This window comes from Athene cunicularia (genome assembly GCF_003259725.1).
Source record: "Athene cunicularia isolate RWA chromosome 1 unlocalized genomic scaffold, athCun1 chr1_part2, whole genome shotgun sequence".
Taxonomy (NCBI): domain Eukaryota; kingdom Metazoa; phylum Chordata; class Aves; order Strigiformes; family Strigidae; genus Athene; species Athene cunicularia.
In genome coordinates, this window is record NW_020799092.1 from 28,060,587 (window position 1) to 28,085,357 (window position 24,771).

Genomic DNA, 24,771 nt, shown 5'->3' on the forward strand with positions numbered 1-24,771 from the left:
GGGGGGGGAAATCACATTTAAAGCGTACAGGCATAAACTGCACAGATTCCCTCGGTGTTAGAAGTACCAAGGCGTTTGCTAGGATGTAAGATTGCGTTTCCTTGGGGCAATACTTACAGAGTGTTACTACTGCAAGTAACAGCCCCGTTTTAGGAGAAATGGGAAAGAAACAGCTTCCGTGTCCATCTGCTCACTTTTAAACCCTGCAGATGCAGAATTCTGCTTCACAGTTGTTTTGATTTGTTGAGGGGTTTTTAAGCCTGAATTTCCAAATGAATTATTTTCTGTTCATGTGCTACATCTAAAAACCAACAGACTCTTCTTAAAAAAAAAAAAAAAACAAACCTGGTCCTAATCTGCTTGTCATCTGTCTGAAAAAGTTAATGAATTAAATGGAAGGAATCACATGGGTAAGAATAATAATAAAAGAACCTGTCTTTGCATTTGTGAGTAGGAATGTTAGAAGAATCTAAGCAGGATCCTGTAGATGGGATGGTAAAAGTATTTCTTGTCTTTAGACTCCTGACTGAAGTCAGAGCGAATCTTTCCGTTGACACAAGCTGGCTCTGCATCAAGGCCATACCATACAGACATCATATAAAAGATGAAGTATCTTAAAATAATGAGCACTTAAGCCTTTCTGATAGATCCGTGAATTACCCTGCCTCACAGAGAAGCTAAAAAGAAACTGTCTTGTGACTTTTACTCCAGGTTTAGCTGTTGTGTTTGTGTGCCGGCAGCAGCAGAGGACTGGGCAACATCGCTTTAGAAATAATTTTCAGTGTTACATTGATAAAAAAAAAAAAATCATGTGCTGAACCGGAACCTCCCGACTGGCTGGCTGGAAGGGGCCGGAGCGCTGGCGGCGCAGGGGGAGGGCAGAGCAGACACCCCCACACCAGAGCAGCTTCTTGCACTTGACCCTCCCTGCGGGGGAACAGACCCCTATGATTTCAATCCTGGAATCTGTTCACCCTTTGTTTTTAATGGAAATGAAACCTCTGGCCTCCCGCCCCAAACCGTGCTATGATTCTGTACAAAAGGACGGGAAAATCAGATTGCAAGATTCAATTGCTTTGACAATTAAATCCTTCAGTTCAGTGAGGTGAGAGCAGGTCCTGGGAGTTTATCGATTCCCAGTTCTTTCTGTGTCTCCGGCCTTACTGTTATTCGGTTTATCTCAGATTGTTTATTTTCCGATTAAGACATCTTCTTAATTTGTAGGAAAGTTTTTAAATTTTTACTATAATTAGTACCCATCAGCAAAATTAATATTTTCTACCATCTTAATCGCTTGAGAAACAGAAAACATCAAAGTACGGAATTTCCCTCTGTGTACAAAACATACTACGTATTAATTTTGCTTGTGATTTTTCACAAGGCCCTTTTGATAGTGCTGTTGTCCCACTGTCTCTTAATTAAAGTAAAGCAGCCTTTTATTTTTGTACTTGTGAGAAACAGATGTTATTTAGAAGGAGCAGATGGATAACTCGCATATGGCATGATTAATAAATTGTTGCTTTAAACCGTAGCACTTAAAATAGCTCTAATTTTTGCGAACCAAAATTGTGATGGGTGAAACTACAGACCTAAAATACAAACAAATTCTTTCAAGTTAACTACAAGAAATGTTCCTGCCTCTCATATTGCTGCCAAGACAAAAATATCATGTTTTGTAGTATTTCCATTCTTACTGTGGATCAAATACAGCTCATCTGTGTGTAAAATGGGCCCTATTGGCGTTAGGGATAAAAAGGAACAGGATTTGTTACAGTGAATTTCCTCCTGACTTTCTCCAGCCTTCACTTCCCTTTTATTTATATTAGCAGAAAATAAAGAGTTTACCCCAATAGGAATAAATCCACTGAAAGTCAGGAGTAGCTCTGCTCAGAAGCCTGGATTAACCAGATCCCGTTATACTTCCAAGTTCCTGGACTGCAGAAAATCATAATGCATCACCACGGTCTGCCCACTGCTGCACCAAGCCAGGCACGCACGTGGAAGTCTTCACTGGAGGCAAAGGCTCTTCCAATCCTCCTGGAAATTTATTACAAATTTTTTTTTAAATCCTAGGTTTGCATAATCCTAAAGTTACACGGGAAGAGACTCACAAACAGCTCTGACCTTCCTCCTGTTACTTATTATTTGCTGTGGAACCTCATTTAATCTAAACGTGTTAAATCTGTCTAGTGAAAAACTCATTCCCTGGAGAGCAGCATCGGGCTCCCAGAGTGCTGGCAGGCAGCAACACAGAAATTAAAATTCAGATTCCTTATCTGAAAATTCTGATTTTATTTTTTTTTTAAAGTATAAAATGAAAGAGTCATGCAAAAGTTTTAAATGGAAGTGAAAGTTCAAAGCGGAGACTTGAAGTGTTTTAGATCCAGAAAGGCTTGGGACGTGTTTTTAAAATGTCAAACTATATTTCTGGCTTGCATCTATAATGTGTCTTCTCAGCCTTTGTTCTTCTCACAGCACTTCGGCTTTGATCAGTGTTCTCATAAAATCCAGTTGCTGGCGGTGGCTCTGGCTGTCCGTCGGGGGGCCTGGGGGAGCGTGGTCAGTTCAGGTGCACGTAGGTCGGGGTTGCACACCAATTACTCCGGTGTGATTTTTCTCCAGGACGTTCTTCCTAATGACATTTGTTGCTGGTGCCCCTTCTGCTTGCTCTTGTTTTTACAGGCTCCGGTACACAACCTCGCCCATGAGCTCAGAGGTCCGTGAGCCCCCTGGGCTCATACCTCAGGATCTCCTTCCTCCCCTTTCTTCCCTCCTCTGCTCTCTCCTCCTCCTCCCCACTCACACATTCCCAACCCAAACCGCATTTACACCTGGCAGTCGTTTTCCTCTTAACAATTCTGTCTCTCCAGCAGAGCTTTAGCACTTCTTCCTCATTTTGATCTGCAAATTCTTGACCCCTTACACCTTTTCCCCCATTTTTCCCCCCTCTTCTTTTAACATCGTCAGTCACCCGTCATAGCTTTACAGCTCCATGCACCCTGTCAGCAGTAGATCATTTTCCTGCCCTTTACAGAATCATCTCGGTCGGAAAAGCCCTTGAAGATCGCCCAGTCCAACCATGAACCCAACCTGTATGTACACATTAGAACTACTCCAACATAAAATGTAAACCTAGTGCCTATCTTCCTCGTTGTGTGGAGTGTGTTGTATAATATGAACTTGTCAGTGTTCTTCCTTCTTAAATTTATAATCAGCAGACTAAGGGATCTGCAGCAGCTGATCTCGAAAGCCTAAACATACTTCTGTTGTGGCTTCTGTATCCAGCAATAATGAGTTATTCAGTTCAGAGCAAATCCAAGCACGTTAAACACCTGTTAGGAGAAGTGGTTTAAAATGCATGGCAGCAGTGAATGTTTCCAATAGCAGGGACTATTGAGAATTTTCAGAGTAAGACCTACGACCCGTCAGCCACGTACACATCAGTGGCCTCACTCGGAGCGTTGGCGCCAGTTGTACACCTAATTTCTGTGCTGATACCAACACACAGATGAGAGGGAGAAATAAAAATGTTTGTAAGACAGAGGGGCTTAGATTTTAAAAACCTCCCGTCGTGCATAATTAGATGTATTTACACTGAAATAATAAATATTTTTTAAGGACATAAAAACAAAAAAAGCAAATTTTTTGTTTGATCCGTCTATATATTATATTGAATTAATGAAACAAACCATTACTGATATGTGAGTAACTTTTTTGTTCTCCCTTTTTTTTCTTTCCTAGCAACTACAGTGCACTGTTAGGAGTGTGGATCTATGGCTTTTTTGTGGTGATCTTGCTGGTACTGGACCTTTTGTATTACTCTTCAATGAACTATGACATTTGCAAATTCTACCTGGCGCGGTGGGGAATCCAGGGAAAGTGGATGACACAGGGACAGAGCCAGTGGATTAACCCTGCTCAGGATCCAAGCCAAGTACAGACACAGCCTCAGCCAGAGACGCAGCCTCAAACTCAGCTACAGCCTCAAACATCACAGACAGTACATACTTTAAAAGGAGATGCTTTAAGCCCACCCCTGATGTCTTTTCAGAGTACATCTGCCTGGTAAGTAAGTGAAGCCATACTCTGATCTATTTTTTGTCTCTGTTGTTTCGTAGTGTGAACAATAACCTGTATTTGGAATTCCGGCTGAACAGCCCCATTTTTCTTTATATCATGAACTGTCTTAAAGAATTACTATTAGAAGTGCTTTCTTACTCTGGAATATATTAAGACATCTTTTCATACTGTTCACAGAGAAATAGAGGCTGCCATTTTTCAGTGCTAAATAGTTTCACTACTCTGTGGTGCAAATAAACTACAATTCTTTTGTTCTACACCGACCGTTATAAAATGAATTTTAATCAGGTGCCAAAGACTAATTGCTATGTGTATCTATCTATCTGTTGGTCTGGTTTTAAAAGATGGTATAAATAGCGACACTCAGATAGCTTCAGTGCGAGATGTCACAAATCCACACTGTTTGTGGCATGAGACACAGGAACAACATAAAAACCAGGTTAGGATTTTTTTATATGCATAGCCAGAAAAGCATAGCCTGATCTCATTTGACGGAGTGACACAACTAGGCTACTGTAAAGTTAAATGCTACGAAACCAAAACAAAACCACCCCAAAACCCCAGACCAAACGAGAGACAGATACTTGAGGAGGAGGCAGAACTTGCAGTATAAATAGCATAAACTAAATACTGATAGCCAGGGAACAAAATGACATTGAATGATTTTGGACTGGTTTTGCCAAAGAAAACAGAAGCAGAGGAAGGGAGCTGAATAAAACGATGCTCTGAATAAGGTGTCAAGAAAGGCAGGGACTTTTTTCTTGGCAAGACAGCATGAAGATTTGGAAGGGGACAGAGAGGGTACAGAGACGCCAGTTTATTTTAGAAATCTTCCAGAAGGTTGAGCGCTGAGTTTTGGCAATTAAAGTGATGTAAGAATGAGCAGGGTGACAGAGGTGGCAGCAGCTCCCGAAGCTGCAGAGCATGTAAAGCCACAAGGTTGATCTTGGTCTGAAGCCTTTGGGTAGCGCTCAGATGGGACGGGGATGGCAGTGGTCCTCCAATTTCCTAACTTGCCCCTTCATTTGAAGTGTCAGTCTAGAGCAAATAGGGTTGAAGATTTTTTGTAGTGGAAAAGGTAGGGATAGTTTGACCCAAGGAGAAGGAGCAGTGACAAAGGAGGTCATTTGGCATAGTAGGCAGTACTGGACGTATCCAGTGCAGGTCAGACTTAAGGCCCATTCTAGCAGGCTTTGTCCAAACAGAGCAGTCTAACGGTGCTCCTTAAGACACAGACTTTCTTGTGCTTGGTTGTAAGCACTCTTCGTGTCTCCTTCCTCTTCTCTCCTTTTTCCTGCTGCGAATTCCTTCAGCTTTTTTGCGCGTTGATTTCCCAGTCTTCAGTCAGAATTGCCCTATGGGTTAAGACCAACATTTGTACTCTAGCTTAATACGTGTGTGTGTGTGTGTGCGTGTAAACACCTAACGACTGCATGAAGAGATAGATAGATACATACATATAAAATATTAGCCTGGTTGCATCATTTGGCAATTCTGCCATACCATTACAGAGTAGAGGAACCTGTTCAATAATTTGTGAGTGATTCTTGGTCCCTTCCCGTTACTGACCTTGTTGTTCTGTTTCTTTGGGTTTTTTGAAGCGTTAAGCGGGGAATGTGTGTTAGGATCAGGTGAGCATATCCCATATGCTCCTTTTCCTGTGTTTGCAGGAGATGAGCATTGATAAGTCACCCCAGTAGCCCTCACCCCTTCCCCAGCAAACTCTCTGTCTGTGCTCCCCTCTGTTCCCATCAAATTGTTTCTTTATTTTCCTACTACTTCCACTGCTCAGTGGAAGAAACAAGTGGGTGTTTCCCAGCAAAACCCTGTTTATCCTTTGTATTTCCACGTGTAAAACACTACAAGAGATGCCACATTTTCAAGCTTATAACCTGCAACTTTTGAAACTCACAACCCCTTAACTAAGTGAATAGGTGACTCAGTCTGGGTTGGGTACATAAAAAACACCAGGAGAGAGGTAACAGGCCCTGGTGCTCACAGGCAAGGTGTTCAGCATGTGAAAGAGGGTTTGAGTAAACGGCTCCCTCAGAAGATGACAGACCTGTGTACTACAGCAACTGCTAAGACAGTAAGAGGAGGTTGACTTATTTCTCCATTAGATAATCTGCAGGTTATATACATGAAAATATGGTAATTCTGCCATAGAGAAGTTAAGCTTAGTTTCAGAGTCCAGTTCTGCTAGAGTCTGTACTCGATGAATGACCTCAGTGCTGTCTTCTCAAAATGTAATTGTACTATCAGTAGAAGAGCAAGAGTTACTGGATTTATCATTTCCATCACTGGTTTTAAAATCGTCTAATCTATTCATATCTTTTTTTGTATTTTACACCTGAATATCCATTGTTGTGCATGATGACACCAACCTCTTAGAGGCTTTGGTGACAGCAGATTTCTACTCTATAAAATCAACTTTGCAGTTTGTGTCGGCATTTGTGACGTGTCCTACCTTTATCCTGGTTTTTCCCTCCATAGAGAAAATTAACGTTTTTCTTTAGAACCTCACAAACACACTTACGTGCGTTTATATATCGGTGGTATCACACCGTAAGAACAGTCCCTGTTTACAGATGAGCTTTTGGAAAATGCAAAATAGATGGTTTTTTAATCCTGTGAGATACGCATTTATCTCAGGGCATAAAAACTTAAATACCGTTAAAAGCATTTTCCAAAACAGTTTGCGAGTTTTCAGGATGACAGGTGGTGAAGCTGTTAGCTTCCTGTGCTACATTTATCCTAATACAGTTAAAAAACATGCCCGTTCTAGAAGATGCTACATGGTGATAGTAGGAAAGTGATTTTGCACGTTGAGAATCTCGGCAATACTGAAGACTTTAGGTATCCTTGTTGCAGAGAGCAGACAGTGTAAGAAACTGTCCTGGGAAAGATGACGGGATTAACCTGTAATTAGTAAAGCAGTTTGGGGTGTTCCTGGATGAAAAAAAAAAAAAATACAAGTGCTTTTTGTTTTATCATTTCTTGTTCTTGTTTAAATGCTGTAAAATGGCAATGAAAGCAATGACCGAAACAGATCTGTCAGAGAGAAACATCCGGCAGATCGTAGTCTAGAGTGGGTACAACCATCCCCTACAACGTTTTGTGGTAGCAGATCACTTGGTTATTTGCCGGGGACAGAGCGGACCGGGTACCGCCACGGCAGCGTTAGCCCTGCTCTGCCGGGGGCCGGCAGCCTCGTGCAAGGACGGGCACCACGATCACGAATCTCAGGAACTTCAAGCCCGATTTAGCAAAGTGTTGCTTCATCACCTAGTGTCCGGATTTCGCGGCCCAACTAATGTTGATTTCTTCTTTAGTATGGAAACCCTCTGAGGGCTGCCCAAAGGCCGCGCGGTCGGCAGGTCCCGGTGGTGGATGGACCTTCTGCAACCCAAACACCGCCCCGGCTGCGAGGGAACGAGGGCGAACGGCGGCGCTCGGCCTCGCCGCGGCTCCTCCAGGGCACGAGCCCGTGTGAGAAGCCGCCTCTGGTGAGCCCTGAGCCGGCTTTGCACAACTGGAGGTCACACGGCAACAAGCAGCAGGCAAACCCTCGCTACTGCTCAGCAAAGCACACGCCAGGGAGGCAATAAAATGAAGTATTGCAAGTTGTGGAACCAAAATCCTGACTCCTGCAAAAACGTGTTCTCACAACCGTGGGAATATTGTTAATTATTAACGACTAAACAAGGTCGGACTGAGCAAGGAAGAGCGCACACGAGGCAGCGTGGGCCAGGGCAGCCCAGCAGTTCCTCCACATTCTCCGTGTCTGTGCTGTGTTCCAGATGTGAGAGGGGAAGGGATGAACACGGTCTCTCTGCCTTGCTCTGGCGACGTTAAACTCCTCCCCGCCTCCAGCAGGTATGAAAATCAACAGGCAGTTCTGTCCTGAAGCCTCACTCCTGCCTCCCCGTTCCCTGCCTCCCTGTACAACAGCACACAGAGCCAACCTCTGCTCTGTGATCAGGTGTGTCATGCTACATGCCCCAAGCTTTGGAAAAACTGCTGCTTGTCCAGAATCGGGAAAAGTATCAGCCCAGCAGGGTAAGCCTGTGCCTCTTTCCTTTATGTGTTTGGAATGGGTTAGACATTTTACATCCCTTTATTAGATGTTGCAGTCTGCTTTTGCTGGGATCTCCTCCGAGTCACATTGTCCGTCAGACAACAAACAGAATAGTTTTTAGCCTGCTGCTGTTCACCGGCTACTTGACACCTGTTCAGACGACTACCAAAGCACTTATAAACAGAGAAAAAGCCTATAAAAATACTGGCAGAGTTTAGAATCCAGCAGGTAGCTGAGCATGTCCACAGCAACTCTGTAAAAAAAAACCGCAGGAAATAAATACTTTGCTGATGGCTAGAAAGGCTACAGGAAAGGATTCCCTTCGATACCAAATTCTGGAAACAGGGAACAGACTGTCACTGGAGCACAACACCCGCATTCAGCAGTCGTCTGCTTCAGTAATTCCCAAGAGCTGCACGTGCAGCCTCGCCCGTGTCATCTGGTTTGGGACGTTGGCGTTGAAGCAGGCCGGCTGCGCAGTGCGACCGTGGCCCTCGTCCACCAAAACCAGCAGGCACTGGGCTAGTGGGAGGGGTTTGTGCAGAGGCTGCTCTTGATAGCAGATATTTACAGCAACAAAGTGAACAAAATCCACCCCCTTCCTTTTGAAGTGTTTTGAAAATAAGAAATATCTCAAATCTGCATTTGCAAAAATCACCGAACAGGAATGCAATGATGCTGTGACGCAAAATTTTGCATCACAGGACAAAGCATATTTACAGCCCCTGCCTGGGCTTTTATATTACACTCAGGCTAAATATGGCAAGCCAGAGCACCAATAGTTTGTTAACAAAGATGGAAAGAAATAAAATTGAATATTCATGTAAGTGCTTTTGTGAAAGAACCGTCTGGGAATTAACATCACCTGGAGATTCTGGTAACAGACCTCGGGTGTGTTGGACAACACCTACCCTCAGATGTGTGCCTCTGTTCCCTTCAGAATCAAAATAGATTGGGTTAGAATAACAGATATTGTTGAATATATTTTCTTCTAAATATTCTTGTCTGTTTGCTAGGAACTGTGGAACTGTAAAAATAGAAGTAGCTTAAAAACCAAAAGCACGGCCAAGGAAATCACTTCTCCTAGCAAAGGCAGATGCCTGAGCTGGTTCTGCATTGCCTGCCCCCTCTCCTGGCTGATGGCAGGGCAGGAGACCCACAGCACAAGTGGCTTGGAACCAGACACCTCAAAACCTGCAGTGCTCCAAGTCTCATATACTTGCAAAAAATCATGCAAATAAATGGGACGATTTATTTTTCATTTTTATCATTTGTATTTAAATAATTCGAGCTACGTAAGTTACCGCGTGCTTGCTTTCTTCGTTGTATTTAGAAATTCACCATTAGCACATGAAGTGAAGCCAACATTCAAGGTTTCTGCCCGCCTCAATCTGCGTATAGGCAAGATTTGTGTGTATTGACAGATCCTGCATCTTCTCTTGGTACATAGGCAATCCAGAGTGTGCATTTCGTGCCTCACTCTCCTGTTCCTTTTGTTCTGTAAATTATAGACCCCATACTGCAACACTTACTTCTCTGCATCCTTGTAGACTCGCCAGGTATGGGCTGACTGATACTCCCCGTTTAAGCCATTTCTCGACCTTTCCATCAAACTGGGACTGTCACAGTCATCAGCTTCAAGAAAGGCTTTTAAATGGACTGTACAGTTGAAGTGATTTGACTGTGGTAATGAATTATCAGAAAACAGCAATTAGAACAAAAGTGAGCAGTTAAGACCATTGCTAGATGAACCCTGCACACTGAGGAATGAAAACTAATCAAAATACTGGAAACCAGTTCCAAGCATCGTTGGTATTTAAATTTTCTCCTATATTCTGAGCAGAATTTTTTGCAGCCAGATCGTTACCTCATCCACATTATACCACTAACAGCACTGCAGCAGCAGATACCAGCATAAAATGCTGCTCCAGTGAAGCCCACAGTTGCACTGTGTGATGTCACGACACTGTAACATCACACAGAGGAAGGGCTGTGACTTCCCAAGTTTTATCCTCTACATATTCATATATTCATGTAAGTGAATATCAGCCCAGTTGTCTCTGACACGTGTTTAAGAGTGCCTGGATCTACAGTAGCTCCCACACCTTGTATTGAATGACCAGTCTCAGCTGTATTAAGTTTGAACTGGCAGGGACCAAAACTTTTATGGCATTGATAAAATTCAACCACTTGCTTTTGGTTTTTCTAGAGGCTAAATAAGGCCAATAGACAAGTGAACAACAGGGAGAATCAACAGCATTGGCCAGAGATATTGCAAGTGGTAAAAGAAATAAAAGGGGAGGTGTTAAGGGGCTGGAGTTAATTATCCAAAATGGCAAGCTTTCCTGTGTTTCTGCAAAGTTTCAAGTTTCTGAGTAGCACATTTATAACCCAGAGTTCTGAACTGAAAGGAAGCACTTTAAAAAAAAAAAAAAAAAGAAAAAAGAAAATGATGGACAGAATACTGTAGGCTCTGCCCTGGAGAACTACTAAAAACACCTGGTGCTTTAACAGAAGTGAGAATGAAGAAGAAAAAAAATCAGGTCTGTGAAGTAAAATCCCATTGCTTGGGGTGTCTTGGAAAAAATCAACTCCCAGCGTTTATTCTGGATGTCAGGAAACAGTTAACTCCCTCACTCAAGGAGGAACAAGCAGGTGGTAGAGCTGAAGATCACGTACAGACCAATTTATTCTTCTCAGAGTTATTATTAAACAAAAAGCCATATGCAGTAAATATTCCTTTTATGGGGTCGCAGAAAATCTTTTAGCATATGCTAAAATTTCGGCATGAAATAATGGCAGACACTGCTGAAATCCTCAAAAAGCTGATGTGATCGTGCTGCACGCATGGCCATAAATGGTGACGGTGCCGGGCGGTTATTTGCAGTGAGAGCTGAGGTCAAGGAGCTGCCACATCGTTGCTTTTGTTTTCACTGTTCCCTGATTAGATCACGATGAAGACAACGGCAGCAAGCAATTAGGCATTTCATCAGAAAAGTGATAAAAGGTGTTTGTGTGACCTTGGTTTCATAATGATGTTTCGCCGCAGAGTTCACGAGAAGGCCAGCGGTTAGACACAGTCAGTTTGTTCAGCGTTAGGAAGGTATCAGACACGTGGCTGTCTAAGTATCGAAAGCAAAACAGATCAAAAAGCGTTGAAATCCGAGAAACATTAGAGTAGTTTTACTGTTCATTAAGTCATGAGAGGATGCTGATGTCAATCAGCAAACAATTTTCAAGAACTTAAAAGGTTTTGGGGGGAAGTTACAGGATCAACACTGACATAAATACATCTATGCAGATATCGACAACCATAATGGTCGAGAAAATCTGTTCACTGCAGACAAAACACGCCCCTGGAAAGCTTTAAAAAAGTATAAAAACTATAAAAAAACTATTAAAAACTATTAAAGTTTTCTTGGAAATGGGAAATGCTAGAAAGATAAAACCAGTTTAAGACATTAAATGGCAGGAATATGACAAACGTAGCTGGGACACAATTAGAAGTGCTGCTAGTGTTGGTCCAGTGTCAGATAATAGCGCGATCCCGAAGCAGAGCGAGATGTTACTTTAATGCCAGAGAAAGCAGTTTAATCAGCACAACACTATGTAGCGTCTGTAAAACAGCATCAGAGGAATGGGAGGACTTTGTAGAGTCGGGCCGAGGGTTGGACTCGATGATCCCAAGGTGCTCTTCCAGCCTGAGTGATGCTGTGCACAAATGGTGCAAACGGGGCACCCAGCACAGAATACAGGAGGGTAAAAGTAACTCTGCAAAGTGGTGACGTGGGAAATAAGGCACCTCACTGTACTTCCCAGGCGGGACATCTGTTTCCCGGTGGTTTGTATGTGTTGGTAACCTTTACTTGGGCTCCAGAGAAGCTCAAAGATGGAATATTGTGGAGACTTCACATTTACAGGGTTAAAAGCAGCAAGTTGGAGCGCAGAGCAATGACTGCGGGGCTCAAATCTGCAAGGGGACAGGCTCCAGCTCCAGTTCTTCTTTCTGAAGGACTGGTGCTCTAGGACACAGTTGAGTAGTTTATGCGCAAAGGAACCTTTGTAGTTAGAGGAATTGTGTCCATTACCCAGCTGATGGTATCTCTGGGCTGAATTCTGTGTTAGAGCAACTCCGTGCAGTCCTTAAAGCGATGCTGCTCTGGGAGCTGAGGCACGCTGCACAGGCTGCTGCTTTCTGCTCAGAGTCATTACTAGCGTGTAGCAGCGTGTGGAAAAGTAATTGCCATGAGCTTCATCAGATATTACATTAAATTAATTAAACAGTCATTAACTATATTCTACGTTGATTAGAGATACAGATTTTAATCAGTCATGCAGACAAGGGAGGCAAGTTATTTTCTATTGCATTCCCAACTTGTCGTCTCGGAAAGGTGATGAGTCACGGGGAGCTGCAGAACCCAGCAGCTTTTATCATTCTTATGCTAACAGCTCGTCCCCAGCAGTTTCACATAAAAAGTTTTAGAGAAATTGGTTGGAAACCAGCCAGAGCTCACCCTTTTCAATCCCCAAAAACGTCCCAAACTTCTCTTACGCTGCTGAAGTTAACAACCGAAATAATCAACTGGAAAATGCCTGCCTAATTTGCATGTTAAGACCTTTTAAAGAAAATTGCATGAGGGGCTGGGAGTTGACTGGGTTTTTTTTACTATTCACTGAAGCCTCTCGGCCACAAAAAATGGCTTCCCAATTAAAAAGAGCCCCACTGCTTGCCCGAGCAATTAAAAGAAGACAAAAATGTGGATGTGTTAAAAATCGAACTTTGTTGTGATGCTACTGAAAAGCAAACTTGGTTTGGCATTTGCCAACTCATGCTCGTGTTGATTCTTCCTGTCTTTTCCCTGGGAATACATAAAACAAATCACCTCCTATAACCTCCTGGCAGGTCTCCCCTCAGCCTCCTCTTCTCCAGACTGAACCCCCCCAGTTCCCCCAGCCGCTCCCCAGCAGACCTGTGCTCCAGACCCTGCCCCAGCTCCGTTGCCCTTCTCTGGCCACGCTCGAGTCACTCAATGGCCTTTTTGGGGTGAGGGGCCCAAAACTGAACCCCCTCAGTGAGGGGCGGCCTCCCCAGTGCCCAGCCCAGGGCTCAGATCCCTTCCCTGTCCCTGCTGGCCACGCCAGTGCTGACACCAGCCAGGATGCCGTTGCCCTCCTTGGCCCCCTGGGCACACTCTGGCTCCTGCTCAGCCCCAGGTCCTTTCCCACCAGGCACCTTTCCAGCCGCTCTCCCCCAGCCCGTGGCGGTGCAGGGGGTTGCCGTGACCCAGACATCACATTTTCCTGGCGCAGCATCCTCGCTGGACTAACAGAAAGCAGTCAGAAAACGCAGGCCAACAGCTGCACATCAAAACCCACACAATGCTTTTCCCAATTGTTTCATCCTCTACCATTAGGGAACCTAGGGGACAAACATGTGGCCTTCTTCCTTCCCCCCTCTTCCAATAAACGCCTGATTATGCAGCTGCTGCATAATAGCTGCTGATAGCAGCGGGAGCGCGCCGGGACTGCATAATCACACCAAAGAATGGAAATCTCTGGGCAAAGTCTCATCTCGGCACCACCTGCCAGGGCCTCGTGTCGCACATTCTGCGGGCACGGAAAGCCAGCGGCGGCGGCGGCAGAGCTGAAGGGCTGAGGATGATTTTTGTGTGTGAGTAACCAGCTCCCAGTTTTTGGTTTGGAAATGCTGTAAGATCATAGTGGATGCAAGAACATTGACACAGCACAGCAGGGCTCTCTGTTACAGCGTGTGCGTGCCGTAGGTGCTGTTGAATTATTCATTCCGAATTACTACGGTCTGATATCAAGGTGCACACCTGAAAAGTGCAGTCATCACTGGACAGCTGCGGGAAGCCTGAGCGTCGAGAAAAAAATGAGCCTACAATAGATCCACAGTACGGAACACGCGTGCACATGCAAACGAATGGAGTAAATAATGAAGAACAATGTAGAACAAACAGAATAACCCACCAGCTGGCAGTCATAATTGTTCAAAACAAAAATCTCCGTGCTTCATAAATTACCATTCAAACCAAGCCGTACCAAGGGGGATGCCTCAGCCTGGTGATGCCACGCAAGCCCTGCCCGCCTTTCTCCGCTCAGCAGGGGTGTTCCCCGCCACGGGTCCGTGCACAGAGGCCCCGTTGCAGCCAAAGGAGGTTTTACACCCCAGCAGACCAATACCTTGATGCAGCTGGGAGACAACCAGAAAAGAACAAACCAGTCACAGTTCCGCCACTGGCCTCAAAGCATATTGCGTTGTAAAGCCAGCAATCCAGCTCAGACAACCGCCAGAGAGAAACCATTTCTTGCCTCTTGCACTCTGCTAAAACTGCCCTTGGCCTCTTCTCTCAACACCCCTCAGCTTCTCCCCCCGGGTTTTTACATGGGAAAGGCAGGGAGGAAAAAGGGAAGAGGCATTTCTGCCTAAAACCGCCTTTCTAACATCTCTTCCAGCATGTAGTCCTGTTTCCAGTGATGGTGTTGTGGGTGTCACCCTTCTGCTCTTAACTACAGATAAACAAAAATTATTTAGTGCTTGGATGGTTATGTGCAAAGAAACATCTACAGCGGGAAGCCAAATAGTGACCAGATTAAACTGCAACAGCTTTACTCCTGGTTTGTTTGGTTTTTTTTTTTTAATTCTTGATAATTTTGAAAAGGTGTTGCGTGCTCTTTTTTGAAGTATCTTCAGAAAATCGTTTTAAAAGAAATATTTTTGAGATTTCATACCGCTAGAAAAGCCACACAAATTCAGTTGAAGGAAAAAAAAAAGAAAAACATACACAGAAAGAACAGTTACGGGAAACACGACTGTTTCATCCTACATTGAAACCTAGCTCTCAACACAGTAATTACCACATATTTTTTCCTGAGCTCTGACTCAGACGACTAGCCCTCTTAATATTGAAAAGTGAAAGTAATAAGGCTCTTTGGTAAAGGAAATAACTAGTTTGAGAAATACAGCTTTTCCCACATGCCATTAATACGCATTTTATTTCCAGAAATGACAGAATTTCCCGTATTGTGCGGAGGCAAATAACAAAGCTGGTTTAACTGGGAGTAAATATACAACTCAGGGCTAAACCACAGATTTGGGGATCAAAATTCAAGTGCTGAAGCAGATTCCTCCCTCCTAACTAGATGGTTCTGCTGCTGGAGCAGGTCAGGCTGTGGCGCGGCCAAGGGACGCAGCACACGCTTCTGGTTTCAGCTCGCCTGGAGGAGGCAGCAGATTTTATAGAGGGGTTTTAGTGCACGGGAGAGAAGTATGGGAACGAAGGGGAGGAAGAAAGGGGAGTCGCTTGGGAAGTCAGATGAAATGCAGAGGCTGGGGGGGATGAGGAGCAGCCCCAGTGTGCGGAGGGGCTCCCTTGCTGCCGGGCAGCTGTTCGGTACAGGCGTGGGAACAGGGCACCTTCCTCCTCGGGCCACTCTCCCACCCCCTGCCCCTGCAGCACCCGTCCTGCATGAACACCCTGGAGTAGTTCAGTGTTGTTAGGAACTGCGGGCGATCCAGCCGGGACCCGGTTCAAGCAGTGTATTAATCCGATCTGCTTTGGAAACCAACTTCCCAGCTTCCTTTCCAGTGGAATCTAGAAAAAGTGATTCTGCTTCTAATGTAAGTCCCCTAAAGTCTCCGCGGCTTTTGGTTTTATTGACTTCCACGGGCCTTGAAAGAAGTCGGCACCTTGAATCTCTGCAGAACACTCAACTCCAGTGTTCGGCTAACCCCTTCCCCGCTTTCAGCATGTTTCAGCGGTTCAGTTTCCATGACGGTGTGTGTTCTTGTCCTCTGCCGGACTTCAGGACGTGCTAGGCAGCCATTTCAATAGATGGAATTTTGCTGATGCCAAGGTGGCAAAGAGCACTAGGGCAAGCCGAGATAATAAAAGGAGCAGGATAGTCACCTGATGTGTGTTGGCCTACTTTTGTTCAGCTCAGTAGTTCATCCTTGAATTTTACAAAGAAACTAAGCTACAGCTATATATATAACATGTGGGAGGTTATATACAAAAACTGAGAGCCAAATAAATTGCTGATACACATCTACACACGTATGGATGCATAAACACGTGCATGTGCACTGACCCCTCCGTGCACACCCACAGAGCTCCTTACACAGGGCCACGTTTCTCCTTCACTTACTCTTCTGGCTCAGTTAACATCGAGGCACAAACCACATATATCTTGGTGTGATAAAGCTGCGTTTCACCTCAGCTGTAAGTTGCGAAGTGTTACAACACTTAGAGTTGACCATCCGTACAGGTAAAGATGCTCTACACTGAGCATAGCTTGCCTAAACATCCTTTTAAATTATGTCCTTCATCTATCAATAAATTATTGGTCACTGTATGGCAAAGGAATTACAAAAAATGTAAAAATTACTGGACTCCATAAAAGAATACGCTCCATAACTGCTCTTCTCTCTGAATCAGTCACTGCTGTTACACCAAAATCTTGGTGGTTTTGCTTTTAAAACATCCCTGGCAAAGTTTTGGGGTGCATTTAGAGTGGCATAACCAGGGAACGGCATCGTCCTAGCAAGCTGCATCATAAATCACAGGGCGAGTTTCACTGCTCACTTTTTAAACCAGGCTTTCAATTTGTAGCGGCTGTTAAATTCAAATTGTCAGCCAGCATGAAAGGAAGCCTTTTTCTCGTATCATGTACCCAATTTTAATAGAAGGGCACAGTCTTGTAAAGCCTCTTGTACTTTTCATTGTGGTCTCTTGGATCTGAGATGTATGGGTTGACACTGCTGGATAAGAGCTCAGCAAACGGGGAGAATACTTGAGTATGTTGGTAGGTGAAAGCCCCTTTGTGGGAAGAGATTTTGAAAGCCAGTAACATCAGCTTTGGGGAAACTGGGATGAGCTGAAATAGGAGACATTCAGATAATTCAGTCCTTACTGCTGATGTAGAAATATTCAAAGGATCACAGATTTATTTTTTTTTTCAAAGCTTTTACAGCAGTACCAAGAGATTTCACAAAAAAAATTTTGAGTATCGAGCCTTGCTCCAAAGAGTGCCCATCTGTGGCCCTGTCCACAGCAGCATCTCGGGGGGGGGCTAGTCAGGAGCTGCAGGGATGCACCTCTCCTGCCACTCAGCCAATGGAAGTTTGTGAGAGGGGAAAAAATACCTTGGGGACTGTATATGCACATGTAGGGTAAGAAGCTGCTTTCTTTCCAGAAACGAGTACGAGTCTGAACGTGCAGGTAACAGCAACCCATCCTGGCATTACCTGTTCTTATCATTCACTCTGGGGGGGCAGTGGGACTGCTCATTCCCTAACTTCTAGGCACCTGCAGCAATTACCCATCAGTTTTTTCGAAGCCGGTAAGGACAGAGGGGAGTCCCTGCAGCATCACTCACCCAATGTGAGGCCTGTCCCATGAGGAGGAGAGTAGCTCTGCAGAGGTGCTTGTTGCCTTCAGTTGGCAATAAAGGAGCCTGAGGTGGCTCTGGAAATGAAGACATCTGACTCATGTCTACAGTTAGGAGAGATGAAACCCGCTTATAGTATCTGTGCCATTAAGTTCCACATAATCTCCTTCACAAAGCAACGTGCCTGCCCCAGACCTTAAGGAAGCAGCAAAAAAAAAAAATACTATCTTGCCTCTAGCAATAGTTCCTCTTGGCTTCTTCATGTCTAAAAAATCTCAAGGTCATTTACCTCTATGACAGGAATGTAATTAAAGCTATGTGGTCATTCCCGTTAGCTGGAAAAATGTGAAAATGAGCAGAGGCTCAAGTGGAACAAGAAGTCTTGAGTTCATTACACGATATCCCTGTTCAGTTTGACATCGTGATTTGTTGAGGTCTTGGAGAAAATTGAAGACAGTTGAAACTATATACATAACAAAGCCGGGGGTGGGATGGGTGTTTGTGAACCATGAAAACTTAATTTCCCTTCAGATGTATCATTTATTTAATGGTTGCTACACATTAGCCTACCGGAAAGTTTGGCAATAATCAACCACAAGAGTTTCAGCCTCAAGTGACAGACCTGATTCAGGGACCCTGGTGGTGACTCGAGGGTTTCACAGATGTTTGGCAATTTAGTGAGTCCAGCTCACTTTCAGTTTTATTTGTAATTGGCCATCCACGCTTTTAAGATGCTTTGGAAGGCCCAGAGTGTTTTGAGGTGTTTTTTTTTTTTTTTTAATAATCTTAAAAAGGAGGAAGAAAACATTTCAGGTCATTAAAAATCAGACTGCAGTGCTTCAGTGAGGGAAGGCACATGCAGCTTTGCAGTGATCATCTTTCAATTTATGTCCTTGAACCTTCATCTCTTCCTCTGTTCAACAGTCATAAATCAGAACTTTGAATGCTTCATATTTCCATTTTAAAAAAAAACCCTCAGAAATTCTCCTGGATGTTTTTACTTTCCAGAACTGTGTTCAGGAGTATGAGCCATTTCAGGAACTATCAAATGAAAAACATTGCTACTAATTGAAAAATACTTGACTTTCAGAATCATAGGATTACTTCAGAAACCATTATTCACAGTAAGTAATACCTATTTATGTTAGCAACCCTATTGGTTTCACATCACCGCTTTTTGTAAGTGAGAATTGTAAAATATGGCCTTCAGTGAAAAATAGAGAAAATTGTATCCTGTGTGGTTTCGTTCCTCTCCCACCCGACCCAGCTGATGGGACAAAAGCCGGATTTCATTTGTACATTTATAGATATTCCAGAACGTCTGCAGGAAACCCGTTTTCTCTCTCAGCCTGGGCCTGCTGGCCAGGCAGCCGTATTAATAACAGAAGTTAAGCCAGCTGCTGTTTTAACACCCGCAGTTGTGGAGGAGGTGGGGAAGGCAAGTCCTCGCCTGCAGCCGCTCTCCAGGCTCACTCCACGCGCCAAGTCTCCTCCTGCACCCGTCTGTGAGACAGACCTGGGATCTGAGCAGATCCCAAGCTTCGCTTAGCAAAAAAGCAGCCGATCTCGGGTAACGAGACCATACGCCGTGCTAAAAGCAGCGCTGGTGCGGGGCCTCTCCCCGTTGCAGGGCAGAGCTGGGAGGCAGCTGCTCACCAGTCCCAGTTTGTTCCCCGGCTCTGTGGGTACCGGCTCAGGGCGCTGCCCCAGACGCGAGTCTGGACCTGTGGGCCCGCCCGTGTGAAGCTGCTGTAGCTAAAGGGTTCCTCTGAAAACCATCTCTGAGCTCTGTTAGGAACCAGAAGTCATGGAACCAGATTAAAATATGATTTAAAGAGGCAAACACAGACCCTGCACTGGTGAGAGTAACCTTATCCTGCGTGTGACTACACACTGGTGGGGGGCTTGGTGGGTCTTGGCGTTGGGTTCAGATTTAGCTAGGGACTGAGCAGCAGTGGGGTGTAAATCCTTCCAACTGCTGTATGTCCCTCTGGTACGGGGAGCAGCCCTGCACCTCCCTGACCCACCAGCCTTTCCTCTGCGGGACAGCAGCACAACTGAAGGCTTGGCCAGCAGGTACCTGCCACCTACCCACAGCAACTGTCCTGTAGAGGTGCCCGGGCCAGCCTGACCCCAGGAACACAAGATCTTCCCAAAGTCTCTCAAGCTGCTTTAAAGCCCACAAGTGGTGCTCAGCAGCGATGTGTAATGCAGTTTGGTTTAGATCCCTGTTTCACCATTTATCAGGCCTAGGATAAAGAACACAGCTGGCATCAAGATGAACCCATGGCCAGACTGGAATTGACACAAAAGGGTCAGTCCATGGGTGAGCACTGGGGGGACAAACCAGTCACTCAGGTTATACATAATCGACATCAATCCCACTGACCCCAACAACGACACCGCATGACCAGCAATGGGTGCAAGAAACAGTGAAATAGAGTCTCCCGAGAAGGGACGGGAGACAGCCAGGGCAACAAGCCAAACACATCAGCCCAAGGAACCCACACACTGAATCTCTGCACAGCCCGCGTTTACAAAAGCCAGAGCTGAGCGGAGCCCAGTCCCAGGGAGGCGGGAGGTCCTTCCCCAACAGGGAACTCTGCCCAGGGCACCCACCTCACACACAGACACTGCCCCTCCTGCCAGGGGTCCCGGCTGTTCTCCCTGCTGGGACCCCTGACCTTGGGTTACTCACTGCGGGACCCCTGGGGCTCCTTTACCCAACGGCTCTGTCTGCCTGGCCGCCCACCCTGGGGGGAAGCCTAAAGGGAAACTCCCCCCCCTTGGGAAGGGCTGGGGGGATCACCCAGATGTCAGCATCAGTGTGGGGCTTGGGGTTGTAACCCCAGCTTTTAAATCCCCCAGTCCTTACATGAGTTACACAAGCTTAAGCCAGGCTAAAAAAGAGATGAGATTCCCAAGAAGTGGGGGCGAGCAATTTAAAAGTCACATTTACCAACACTCGTAACAATTAAAATGGAAATTCCTTTAAAATTGGACTCCATCATTTGTGCCCTTGACTTTTTCTAGTAGCCCTTTCTCAAGCATTGTAAACAGAGTGTATTGCTGCGACTCTGTTGTCTCGGACAGCTGGCAGCTTTCACTTGTGCGACGCGTGGAGCCTTTGTATGATAATTACCTTCGGTAGCAGGGACAGGCGGTGCTGCCCTGCAGGCGCAGTGGAAGTAAGCACATGCCTCTCCCCCACCTAAGTGACGCAGGTGGGAAGGGAGGAGAACAGAGACGGGAGACATGCAGCCCCATTTCCAGTGGCCGGTAGGTAGGGCCAGTTCCACCTCCACGTTTGAGTTGGTCCCATTCTGCCTCGCTTGTTCCTGGCCCCGTACACCCTCGTCCTGCAGCGCTCACGCCTGGCAAATGCATTGCTGTAAGCACAACCCAAAGAAACTCGTATAATGCAGATGGTTTCTTCCCACCTGCAAAGCAACAATAGGAGCAGAGAGCATCTCTCACCTGATCGTGGCTTTCCCAGAAATTACAGACAGCAGGCATCACATTCTGGTGCTGCAGTAGGACTTGGTAGAATCCACAACACCCCGCAGCAAATGCTTTCCCCCCCGGCAGCGCTGTGTGTGTGGAAGGGCACAGCACATCCCAGCACTGCTCAGGGCGTGCTGCAGAAGATTTGTCAGCTGGCCCTGTCCTTCTGCAAGACACCGGCTAATGCGTGTCCTTCCACTCCTTGCTCCAGCCGGCGTGCCTGCTGCTCTTAGGTAAGGATGGTGATTCACAGCCCGCGATAGCACAGGGGTGGGTTATGTCACCCAGAAGAGCAGCAGAGCAGAGAAATCCTGCTGAGAAAGTCTCCTCTGGAGCCGACGGGGAACTGCTTCGCCCCCTGAGCACTCCGGTGCTACAGCCCGGATCCACGACTCAGAGCTGTGGTTCAGAGCTCACCGGCTGTGCCTGACCCGTTGTAACCTTTCTAGCTGCCATTCACACCCGCACTGGGTGAGTTAGGGGCCGCCAGCTTGGTACGGTTGGTCCCTGCCCTCAAATAGGAGCTCCAAAGCATCCCCGTGGAATATGATCAAGATTTAACCAAGCCCATCTGTCCAGGCCCTCCCTGGGGCTCACAGCCCAGTTGTGAAGTCCCAGAGTGTTTCTTAACAACTGACAGATGGAAGCGTCCAGACATTTCTGATGTCTTAGCAAAGGGGGTCTCTCGGCTGGCCCCACTTACACATCCCCCAGCCTCCAAGAGCCTACCTACCAGGGCAGGAGCTTCTGGTTTCGTTCTTACCACACCCCAGGTATTTCCGTTGGCTTTTCTTAGGTCTGCAGGTAAGGGGTTGCCTAACTGAGGGCTCTGGCATGTGTTGCACATTTACCCTGTTTAAGGCCAAACACCTTCCTAAGGCATTAGCCCTCAAACACATCTTGACATTTCTCTTCCACCTCTGCAGAATTGTCCGCTATGGTAGAAGGAACAGTTGAAAGCTCAGAGTCTGTTTTTCAAGTTGAAAATTCCCAGTGCCTGGGGTTTGTTACAAACTCTTAAGCACCACCTGTCTATCTTCCCTGATCCAGCTATTATTTTAGAAAAATTAAGTGATGGCTACCAGTGTTTGTCACCCTTTAAGGCAAGTCCTCTCATCTGACCTCATGCAGGTGCCGCGGTGCATTTCCCAGCTAGACCAGAGGTCAAAGGTGATGTAACCCAGTGAAAGGTCAGTCAGCCTGTGGATGAAAATAGGGGCCAAAGCACCGCTCCTGTATGGCAAGGTGGCAACATCCAGTGGTAATGTTGAAGTGTTCCCAGTCAATTCCAAACACCGAAACATTTGACCTCTTCAGGACTGAGCCAACCTGAAGCAAATTTTAGTTGCTGTTGAAGTTTCCCCTACACTGGAAAAAAACTGAATCCTTCAGCTCTTTTGGCGTTCTAGCAAATTAAAAGATGACGAGCCCCACCTAAAAAGTCTGAGAGTTTCTGCTTTGTTTCACACAAACAAGAGTCAAATTGAGATTGCACCGGCAGCCTTCGTTCAGGCATTTCGGAACTTTTACGTATTAGTAACCCGAGCAGCCTTTCAGCATACATTCTGTGTATAATGTTATAGGCTATGTATAATACAGCCACAGAAGTGTACAGATGCCAAACGATGGAAATTATTCCCCTGCTCTTTGGCAGGCTCCACAGGCAGGGGGATTAGATTATGTTCTATTTCTCTCTGGTTTGTAATATATTTAGACAACTGAATGGCTTTTCATTTAGTGCTTGTCCTGCAACTCATTTCTCATATCCTTCCTTTCAATCTTGTGGGGCTTTTTTTCAAAACCTCGTGCATTGTGCTTTGTCCTCCTTTGTCCTTGCACTTATGGGGAAGGAGGACATTCCTATTGCCTGGAATAATCTGTGTACCCGCCACGGGCTTCTTACTGCAGAAAGCTGTTTGTTAGCCTGCTATCCCAGAAATCCCTGTGAACAGAGAGGGTGAAAGCTTCTCCTCCCCTCCCAGCACGACCAGATTTGAAGGCATTGCACCAGAACCTCAACAGACGTAGATCAGTGCAGGTCTGCTTCGATCAGTGTAATAACAGTTCGATGCCAGAGCGAGATCTGGACATTTCTGGAGACCGTTTGCTTTGTTACCTGGTCTGAAGGGGCTGCGGTGCCTGATGGAGCTTTTGTGTGAACACCAACTTAGCAAGAGGCCCTGGGACGGTGAATGTGGCAACTGTTTACTTCGTTTGTCAGAAAATGACAAAAGTCCCTGTAAAAAAACTTGTCTCCAGAGGCTCGGAATCATTCCTTCATTATTAATGGATGTCACGTTTTCCAGCGGAGCTAAGCCACCGTGCAGAGTCATTGCTGTGGAAGAGGAGGCAGATCTTTTCGTTAGCTCCTTCCTCGCCGGGCAGTGAGAATGGGAGCAGCTTGCCTGGGTGCTGTTCCCTGAGGCGTCGGGTGGAGCAGCGATGGCAATCTGGGGGCTGCACGACGACCGGGACCTTGCTAGTGAGCGGGAGCAACCTGAGCCTCCTCCAGAGCACACGCTTCGGCTCTAAACACATTAAAATCCTGTAGAAGTGACCAGAAGTGACAAATGGAGGGTTTGTGTTGCCAAGTACGCTGTGTTGGGAGGCTGGGATATAATACACTCTGGCTAACAGCAGATGGAAATTAGCACTCGTCTTTCTCGGGAAAATGCGAGTGTTTTCAGTGATCCCAGTGCTGCAGGGCGATCTGAAGCAGCACCCCTCAACTTCACAGGTCCAGGCGTCCATCAGCCAAGTTCCCGGGCTGCGGGTGCTCTGCGTGTCGCTGCCCTCCCTCGGCTTTACACACACAGAGGGGACTGGCAGAACTCCCACTACTGATAGTTTATTTTCTGTGCTACATACAAATATTAATAAACTTTCCTATGGTCTTCGGATCCAGGCACGCTCATTCATGCCATCTTGGTGACACTTGATTTTACACTGACCTTGGAAGAAGGGTCTGGCCAGGAGCAACCCCAGGACTCTGCGGTACAGGAAAAGAGTAACTGCCCGATGGGTCTGACACATTTAAAGCTGCATTCTGTCCTGCTCCACCTCTAAACATTTCTTTAAAAACAATCAAATCAAAACAATCTAATGATCAAAATTATGCAGACTGTGGATTAGTAAAGCGTTTCATCTGAGCTAGAGCACACACCACACTCTGCAGAAGGGTGAGCAGAAGCAGCTGAAGGTTCTGTGAATGATGTAGGTGGCTCCAAGCCGTGGTATGTGCTCACGCTCTTCAGTTTCTCTCTCCCCAGGTATTTTTTAAATTAAGTCTCAGGAGACTCTTCTAGATACAAACAACTTGTTTTAAACCTCATCTGCCTGCAGACCTCACAAGAGGCAGGGCTGCATGTTTGGTTAGTATTCATTTCACCAACGACAAAAAAGGACGGTGACAGAACAAAACAATGCAAAGTAATTTATTTTTTTTTTATTGCCGAGATGGGTAAGACTGTCTAGGCTATTTGATTATTAGAAAGCAGTTAACTGTCAAACCCTGACGTAGGTTTCATTTGGTTGAGTTTTGGGTGAAGGCTCAAATCCTTAGAGTTACGGGAAAATGCCATGTTTCTGCTCAGAAGTCCTCCCTGGCTAACAGCACTGTGAGAAATGCCTGAACCTAAGTGAAGCTCGTCCAGCTGAGCTGGCGCTGAGGTGGTGCCCGCCCAGCCTTGCCCTTCCGA

General features: G+C 45.8%; 1 protein-coding gene across 6 annotated transcripts in view; it reads left to right on the forward strand.

The window, feature by feature from the left end:
* The window catches only part of SHISAL1 (shisa like 1), a 123,840-nt gene that overhangs the window by 96,171 nt on the left and 2,898 nt on the right, over window positions 1-24,771 (forward strand). For 2 of the 6 annotated variants that reach the window (XM_026867732.1, XM_026867734.1), the window contains 4 exons: window positions 3,742-4,065; window positions 5,682-5,711; window positions 7,413-7,956; window positions 18,578-18,693. In XM_026867732.1, coding sequence (XP_026723533.1) covers window positions 3,742-4,065; window positions 5,682-5,711; window positions 7,413-7,428 — 370 coding nt within the window. In that variant the 3' untranslated portion in view covers window positions 7,429-7,956; window positions 18,578-18,693. The remainder of the gene's footprint in view (window positions 1-3,741; window positions 4,066-5,681; window positions 5,712-7,412; window positions 7,957-18,577; window positions 18,694-24,771) is intronic. The other 4 variants (XM_026867733.1, XM_026867736.1, XM_026867735.1 and 1 more) reach the window with 4 other exon arrangements.